The 9221-nt window shown below is 26.6% G+C and overlaps 1 protein-coding gene across 1 annotated transcript; it reads right to left on the bottom strand.

The window, feature by feature from the left end:
* Positions 1-5364: 5364 nt before the first annotated feature.
* LOC100209279 (follistatin) lies at positions 5365-7878 on the bottom strand. The gene is made up of 8 exons (XM_065807984.1): positions 7720-7878; positions 7303-7419; positions 7047-7184; positions 6697-6942; positions 6469-6609; positions 6259-6351; positions 5862-5978; positions 5365-5780 (listed from the first exon to the last, which is right to left on the bottom strand). Exons 1-8 carry the CDS (start codon positions 7796-7798, stop codon positions 5698-5700), a joined length of 1014 nt encoding a protein of 337 aa, XP_065664056.1. The 5' UTR covers positions 7799-7878; the 3' UTR covers positions 5365-5697.
* Between the last annotated feature and the right edge of the window lie 1343 nt (positions 7879-9221).

Here is a 9221-nt window from a genome sequence, read left to right as displayed (position 1 = left end):
AAGAGCAACATGGTTTCATGAACAAAAGAGGCTGCGTTACAAGTCTAATTGAAGATATCTTAACTGAAGGTGTTCACCAAGGTAACGTTATTAACGTAATATACACTGACCTTAGTAAACTCTTTGATAAAGTATCACACCGTTGACTACTGTATAAACTAAAAGCATGCGGCATTGCTGGGTCATTAATCAGTTGGTTTGAACAATGGCTTACAAACAGCGAGTGGTAACTTCAAGTGATAATTTATTGTCATGAATTGCCACAGACAAGTGTAAAGGGATGCATGAAGAAAAAAAAGGAAACAAGTTCACACACAAGTACACAATAAAAAAAGAAAATAATACACATAATCAACTACAAGTCACTATCGCTGAACGTGACCTTGGTGTGCTTGTTTCATCTCAAAGTCAAACAATAGGTTGGTTTGGCAGCGTCAAAAGCAAATAATGCTCCGAAAGCTCAAAAAGTTGTTTAGAAGCAGAGGTATACTGCTTTAGAAAGTACTATACTACTTATGTTGGAGCGCACTAGAATTTGCTATCCAAGCATGGTCACCCTATCTCAAATGGGATATAGATATACTCGAACACATCCAGCGTGACTAAAGTAATTACTGAGCTCAAACACCTTTCTTACATAGAAAAACTCAACATCCTTGAACTAACCACTCTGAAAACTAGAAGGAAACGTGGATATCTTATACAACTGTATAAAATAGCGCATGGTTTCAAAAAAGTTGACTTCTTCATTTCACAAATAACAGCGCCTGCTACATTACAATCTACAACCTACGCGGTCATAAACTTTGCCTGGAAAAACAGAATGTGTCTAATTGTGCTTAACGATTCCATTATTTTACAAACTGTGTCGAAAACGATTGGATTCTTTACGTAAATACTTACAAAATCTTTTTTACCAGAAAAGCATATAAGCATTAGCCAAACAAAATAAAAAGTCAATTGGGTATACCGAGTATCTTCAGCATAGAAGTGCCTGGTACCGCACTTCTTCATTAATTTCAAGACTAAAACAATTTTATTTTTTTTCAAAAATTTACTGGTACCGCACTTCTTCATTAATTTCAAGACTAAAACAGTTTTATTTTTTTTCAAAAATTTATTTTTTGAAAACGTTGCGACGTTTTGACATAATGCAGCTAAAGAAATTAATTACTGAATATAGTAACACACATATACTTATAAAAAAAACCTGTAAAAAAATAATTTTGTTTATTAGATTTTATAATATTGATGTTTGTTTTAAGAGTTTGTTTGTTATGATTAATGTTCAATATAAAGTACACATAAATGTAGCAATATCAATGAAGATTTGGGAATAAACATCATGTTGACAGAAAAATTATTCCAAATCTGAAGTTAAATATTCTGGTAAATTTAGGAATTAGTTATTAAAAAACTTTGCTTTCAGTGTTCAAGGAAAAGTTCCCTTCCCTTATAATTAACATTACTAATGATTAGATTTACTGAGTTTTATAAAATAAATAAAATAGTTTTTTTACAAAAAAAATATTTAGACAGAAGAAGAGGCATTTTAAATATATATATAACAAATGTCAAATAAATATTGGCACAAAAATAAATCTGGGCACTAATAAATCAAGTAATAATTTTTTTTTTCTAGTAATTGGTACTTTGTTATGTTATTGAGCGTTAATACTATTTAGCACATTATAATAATACAATTAGTTGGCTACTTTATTTACTTGGATTTTTTCTAGATATCTGTCTAAATTTATTCAAATTTTTCTCGATATAGTTCATAAGTCTCCTAACATTTTTAGAGCTCCATACACCATAGATCTGGTACATGTAGTAATTTAAATCCATACTCCTTTTTTTATTCTCTGTATCCTTACTAATAAGTTTGTGTTGCAGTTAGATAAACAGATTTCATCTGGATATTGCAAATAATGAAGAATATTAAATATGGGTTTCAACTTTAATATTTTAAATATTATATGTTAATAATGATAAATATTCTATGTTGAATCTTAAATATTTTATAGTATAATGATAATGCGCATTTTACTTGAAATGTTAAAGATGCTTTAAATTGTAATCACACTGTGGCAACATTTTAAAGTCATCTTTTCATAATAAAATTTTAAATTAATCAAAGCGTGTTATATACTTTATTTAGAATTTGCTATTAAGTACAACAAAAAAAGAAACTTTAAAGTTTTGAAGAAACATTTTTGGTTAAAGTTCCTCAGAATAATTATTGTTCAGTGGCGTAGCTAAGGTTTCAAGTTTCGCCTTTAATCTTTTAGTCACGTTTAATGTTTAAACAAGGACGATAATGCTGCACAAAGATTTAAGTGTTGAAATTTTGTCATTTTAGAATATGTAACACCCCCGTAGGAACAAAAATTATATTGGGGAAGGTTTGGGGGGGGGGGCAGTACTACCTCAAAGAGCTGACTGGCTCTTGTTCTTGAACTTGCTCTTTAATTCAGCTGTTCAAGAACAAGAGTAGTTTAATTGAGCAGTTGTTGGGTCTGGGTCTGAGTTGTGAATTCATTTATTTTTATAATTTTTTTCCCTTTTGGCTCCCCCCACCCCACCCACCAGAAAAACGCCCCTACCTTCCCCCACATAACTTCCTCCTTGCAACGTCTCTGTTGTTAATTAATCTGTTCTTGTTCTATATTTACATTTTGTTTGTTGCATCTTATTAGCGCTTTACGCATTTCATTACAATACTTTATTGAAATTCTATTAAATATTTTATAGCATATTTCAATATTCTTTTGAAATTTTGTTTTAGGGGCTCTATGATAAGATTGTGATGACGTATGACCATCATCATCTTCTTTGAGCCCCTTTCTGTTTTAATTATATTTTTATTTTATATTGCAAAGTTGTAAAAGTTTTATTTAAATGATTTATTTAGTTGGCATTATATATATATATATATATATATATATATATATATATATATATATATATATATATATATATATATATATATATATACATATATATATATATATATATATATATATATATATATATATATATATATATATATATATATATATATATATATATATATATATATATATGTAAACTATGTTAGTGTATTTTACAAATAGAGTGCTCAATGTTCTTAAAGAACAGAGCAATAATTAATTAGTAAAAAACACTTATATATATATAATATATATATATATATATATATATATATATATATATATATAATGCCAACTAAATAAATCATTTAGTTTGTCGGTTTAATTATTCGGCACTGATGGCAAAGTTTAATTTTAAATTCAAATTTAAACTGTATGAATCCCATTTTGATTTAAGTGACACAAAAAACAAAATTTTGTAAATAATCATTCTCGTTTTCATCCAATTTCCGACCTTTTCTGTGCTTTATATTCAATAACCAATCCTTATTGTACTTTGTATGAAATATAAAAATGACCGTAATTGAAATGACGTTTGAGAATGATTGGTAATTGAATATGAATTTAATATTATTCTAAAATATGGCTTAAATTTAGTTAAAAGAAAAACCACATTGGTTATTTTATATTAGGATTTTTATTTTAAATTAAAATTTGGAAAAGATTTAGTTTAAAACTATCCAAACCCTTTCATTAACTTTAACTCTGTAATACTTTTTTAAGAAATAAAGAATATAATTTGATGACATATTTGCATTTTACTTTAAAACTCCTTAAGCCAAAACTACAACGCTTGAGAAAGATTGTTTATTTTTCTCAAGCGTTGAGAAAGACAGGCAGTCTATTTAGCTTGAAGGTATATAAGCTATATATTGAAGTTATATACGCACATTCTTCTATACGTAAAACAGACTTTGTGACGTTATTGTCCCGGGAAATATTGATTTAAAAAAAGGTAATACAAACACTCATTAACGAATAAAAATCGTTAATTAAAAGCCGAATTATTTGTTTATCATATTTAACGATCGTCAGTGTATATAATACTAAATTGTTATTTTGCTTTATATAATGTATGCTTTATATACAATATAATATATTTATATTCGTTGGTTTAGTAGTACTAACTTTAATCGCCAGCTTTTAAACAAAAAAACAAAAAACAAAAACAATTTTATACTGTATAATAATATTTGTAGGGCCGTATCATGCGTCACAGAGCGGAAAAAGCTTTTAAACATTTTCTACTGACTGTTATTTTTGAATAATAATATTTAGGTCACTAAATGCGTTTCAAAGCTTTTTCCACTCTATGACGCACGATGCCGCTTTATGAATATTATCAAATTTAAGATTTGTCATATTTAATTCAACTTTTTAATGTCGAGTGGAAAAGTTAAATCATTTTGTAGGGCAAATTAGGTCTTAGATTCCAATATAGAATGTCCAAAATCTTTGGAGAGATAAGTTTTTTTTTTAGGTATTATTAATACACCACACAAGATATTTTGCATTTAAACTTATATTAACACCGAAAAATAAACCAATAAACAAATAAATATTTATGGAACTATCCTAAATTAAAAGACAACATTTAAGTTATTTTGGATCAAATTTTTCAAGCAGGATTACCTTTATTGCACAATAAAACAAAAACGTGCAGAATTTAAAAGTTGAAAGTTTTTTGATTCTGGTTTATTTAGCTAGCGATTTAGATATTTCACATACTTGTATTCGTTTATATTCGTTATGAAATATAAACAAGGTCAAAAGTTTATCAATTACAAACGATGAAATCTTTAAAAAAAAACGGTTTGAACAGTTTTTTTTAAATGTCTGAAGGTAAAAAGGTTCAAGACAGGAGCGGATAGAACGTATTTTAGAGTTTGAGTTGATTTTCAGAGTTATATGGCTATAATTTTTTTTCAAGTAAAAAATCAAGTTTTCATGAAATATTTTCTTTTTTAAAAAAGGATTATACTTAAGTACTCTTGTAGATGGGCACAAAATACTAAAGTACTCATGCAGATGGGCATAAAATACTTAAGTACTCATGTAGATGGGTGCAAATTGCACCAAAAAATACATAACATCAACAAAAAAAAATTTAACTGACGATTTATATTAGGCTCTCCTCCGTAAATCAGATTAAACTATTTAGCCAAATCTAGTTGGTTTACATTTCAATTTTTTACACTTAAGCTTAATATTAATCTTTATGATTAGATTTGCAATTGTAATGTGTTCGCGCATCTTTATCTCTCTATGAAAATTAGATAAATATTTCTTTAACTCTGTAATATAATTCATTATCTTTTGACATTTATATACTTCCGGTTTAAATACATCAGAAATATTTTTAATTGAGACATAAAAAATTTCAACGAATTAAAGTTATTAATACACATTACGCATGGTAAAGTAATTGGAGTTACTTTGAAGTCTATCAAATATTGTCGAGTCTAAAGCAAATACAAAAACATGATTCTTTTATCAAACACAACAGTTTCGTCAATTAAAATATGATCGTTTGTTAAAAAACTTACTATAAATAAACTTGCTAAATAATTTAATAAAAATGTACAATCGTAATTTAAAATGCAATAGGGTAAAATTGCCTTTAATTTAAATATCAACGCAGTTTTCATTTAAACTGTCTTGGGTTCGCCGTCTTTTTAATATATTTGACTCAGTCTTTTTATCTCAGTAAGCAATATTGCGGTATGCAAAAACTAATTTGGAAAATAATTATTTTCTTATTGCTTTAAGTTTTAACTTTTTCAGACTTCAACAATTTCTTTCCACTTTGATCATAAATCTTGATATTGTAGCTGGGAACCTGTGAAGCTGTACAAATAAGTTGTAATAATAAAATTATCATCAAAATTTACAAAACATTAACAAAAAGTAAAAAAAAAAAAGTCTTACAACAAAAACCGCATGTTGAGGGGCAATTTGTCTTCATAAAGTGCATATTACTGCGAAATGCTGAATTACATTCTTTGATAAACGCAGTGCACAAAACCGGATTACGGTCTTTGCAAGCTATAAGTTTGTAACATATTATTATCAGGAAAACATTAACTTCTAATGGCCACAATTTACAAAGCCGCACCAAAGAATATATATGTATATATATGTGTGTATATATACTATATAATACATTTACATTGTGCGTTAGTGTGTATGTATGTAAGTATATATATATATATATATATATATATATATATATATATATATATATATATATATATATATATATATATATATATATATATATATATATATACATACATACATATAGTACTAGTGAATAATACCTGACCTTTACAACTTTCACCGCTACTTGGTTTTTCAGTCCAATCCCAACAGCATCCGTATGGTGATGAATGACAAGAATACGATGGGAACAGTGCTCCTTATACAAATTTGAATATTATTTTAAAAGTTTATAAGTTTTTAATATGAGACAAAAGGAATAAAAGAAAGAAAAATAATAAAGGAAAAGCCTATAGATAATAAAACTTGATCATACTTTTTTCAGGACAAAGATTGCAAGTGCGAGAGCAATACTTCTTTAGCGTCTCTATGTAATTTTTTTCTTTGCACAAACCTAAATTTTTCCAAGAATCGCAAAAGCCAGATTCTTTTTCTTGTTGACCATCTTCACAAGGTTCTTTATGTGAAAAAAAAAAAACTAAAGGTTTTAAATCAATTATGCTGATTATAACAATTGATTTGAAACAAACAAACAAAAAATTACCATCTCCTGGACAAACTCCATAAAAACCAACCGTGATATTTGAGTTTTCTCGACAAGAATGGCGCTGAAGATGACAATAATCTTTATATGTTTTTCCGTCTGTTCCGCACACACTTCCTAAACTCTCATACTCTTCTTTATTAGTGCAATGAACTGGGCACTCACATCTAGCTTGTCTTGTTTCATTGTTAAACACACAAAGCTTGTTTTTAGGGCAGTTTAACAACGTGCATTGTTGTCTAATATCTGAGGGTAAAATTTTAAACAACTAAAACTTAAAGAACTAAAATATAATATTTAAGTATTAAAACTAAAAAATCAATACGTAAAAATACGTAGCGAATACGAACCACATAAATTGCAAGTTTTTGCACATCGGCTCACCATAAGATCTGCATGAGTGTAACAAGCACCGTGTTGTTGAAGGTATCTGCAATTAAATGGACCATCTTCATCTAGACATTGATTTTCAATGGGTGTTTCATGCTCTAAAACACGAAATTAAATAAATAATTTATATTATATCAATTAATATAAATTTTCGTCAAATACGTTGTAAAAAAACTTAAATAAAAAAGACAGATAAAGAATCATAAAAGAACATACCACATAAGTCACAGGTTTGAGGACATAAATTACGCAGGCGTTCACTTCTTGTTTTACAATAACCCAATCCCTTATAAAAGTCGCAATCCTTCCATGGTAAAGCGTCCTTGCAAATTTCTAAAATAAAATAAAATAATATATATATATATATATATATATATATATATATATATATATATATATATATATATATATATATATATATATATATATATATATATATATATATATATATATATATATATATATATATATATATAGTTTTTATATACTTTTATTATTATTCTTATTCTAGAACGGTATGGTATGAGACAAATATAAAAACAAATATGAGAAACAAATATATAAAACAAAGAGTTTTTCTCGTGGTAGTCTCTCTTTTTTTCTCGTGGTAGTCTCTCTTCGCGAATAACTTACTTTGATTTTTACTAATAATGGTTTCTGCCAACAGAAGTTTTAAAAATAAGAAGTAGGGTATAATACATGTTCCACGCATTTCAAATTTAATTTAGACCTTAAATAAATTGTTCCTTCTATCACCACGGGCAGTTCAGAATGTTTTGCATTCTAAATCAAATATTTGCCATTATTCATTAGGCTTAGCTCTCCATCCGACAGACTTTTTGCGTATAAAATTTTTCCTGGATGATTAAATGAATGAATGGATTATTTTTATTATTATTTTTTTTTCATAATTTTTAGACGGTACTTATTTAAATGATAACCTAATATTTTAATCCAAAATCTTGCTGGTAATTCTTGCACGAAATTTAATGTAATATAAGTAGTATTAAAAATAACAACAAGTCAAACGCATTGGCTGTGAATACGAACAACTGCTGTTATAAAAAACTCCTAAGAAGTTTTTTTATGTGTACTTTGTAATCGATAACCACTTAGGAATGGATTGAACGAGTCATTTTTAAGGAATCTTGTGAATATTCTAAAATATTTAAGTTAACTCAGTTGTAAATAAATTCTTAGACTTAAAAACTCAAGTTTATTTAAATATATAGTTTAGATTGTTTATTTTATAATTTGAGTTAACTTCGTTTAGATTTAATAACAATTAGATAACGTAAAATTGAATATAAAAAAGTTGCAACTTTCGGAATGAATTTAATGCAATTTTTATATTAACAACACTTCGTAATTACATAATATTTCTCATTTAATATTTTGAATTTTTTTAAATTTGATTCTGTGTTGAGAGAGCATGGCATTAGATGTGAGAAAATGGACGAAGGTTGTTATCTTTATGAGGATGGCATTTTTCCAAAGTTGGATTATAGAATAAGAAATGATAAATCTTAAAGAGCATCGCTAATATGAAAAGGAAATTAGTATTGTTAAAAATAAAATGATTTTAAAATACTTATTTTATCAATTTATTTATTGGATTATCTATCTTTGCCTGTTCCTTAATAGTTTTTTTTTTTTTTCTTTTGTTATACTTAAAGGCAAAAGTTTTTAAAATAATAATAAATATTTTCAGAAAACATATTTTTATAACTTCAAGAAAAATAACCAATTCATCAAACTTTAGAAAATACTGGCAAAAAAAATTTTCTCAATCAAGCGGAATCAATCCGAAATAAGCAGTTACAATAACTATGATTAGAAAAAATTGTTATTTTTATTAGTCATTATATACATTTTTAATATTTTATCTTTGACAAAAAACTTATTTTATTGAAACTTTAGTTTTTATGCATACATATTGTCAAAATGTTCATATAAATTATTTTTAAAAAATATTATCAAACATCGTTGATGGTTTAAATTATTCAATTAAAGTGACTGATTTTTCTTTCAGATGGCCATTAATGCATCGCGTTATTATAATTAATCATCGTGCTATTACAAAACCTTTATTTACTCATTCAGGTATTAAAAATAAACGATGCAAACTTTTTTAA

Source organism: Hydra vulgaris, chromosome 10 (genome assembly GCF_038396675.1).
Source record: "Hydra vulgaris chromosome 10, alternate assembly HydraT2T_AEP".
In the NCBI taxonomy this organism is placed as follows: Eukaryota; Metazoa; Cnidaria; class Hydrozoa; order Anthoathecata; family Hydridae; genus Hydra; species Hydra vulgaris.
This window is presented reverse-complemented; position numbering and strand designations above follow the sequence as displayed.

What these genes read in the sequence shown, in the direction of transcription:
- LOC100209279 (XM_065807984.1), bottom strand. Translation starts at nt 7,798, where the DNA reads ATGCGTGGAACATGTATTATACCCTACTTCTTATTTTTAAAACTTCTG. An exon ending in TGGAGTTTGTCCAGGAGATG is followed by an intron (nt 6,610 to 6,696) that starts GTAATTTTTTGT and finishes TTTCACATAAAG; the next exon opens with AACCTTGTGAAGATGGTCAA. An exon ending in CTCAACATGCGGTTTTTGTT is followed by an intron (nt 5,781 to 5,861) that starts GTAAGACTTTTT and finishes TTATTTGTACAG; the next exon opens with CTTCACAGGTTCCCAGCTAC.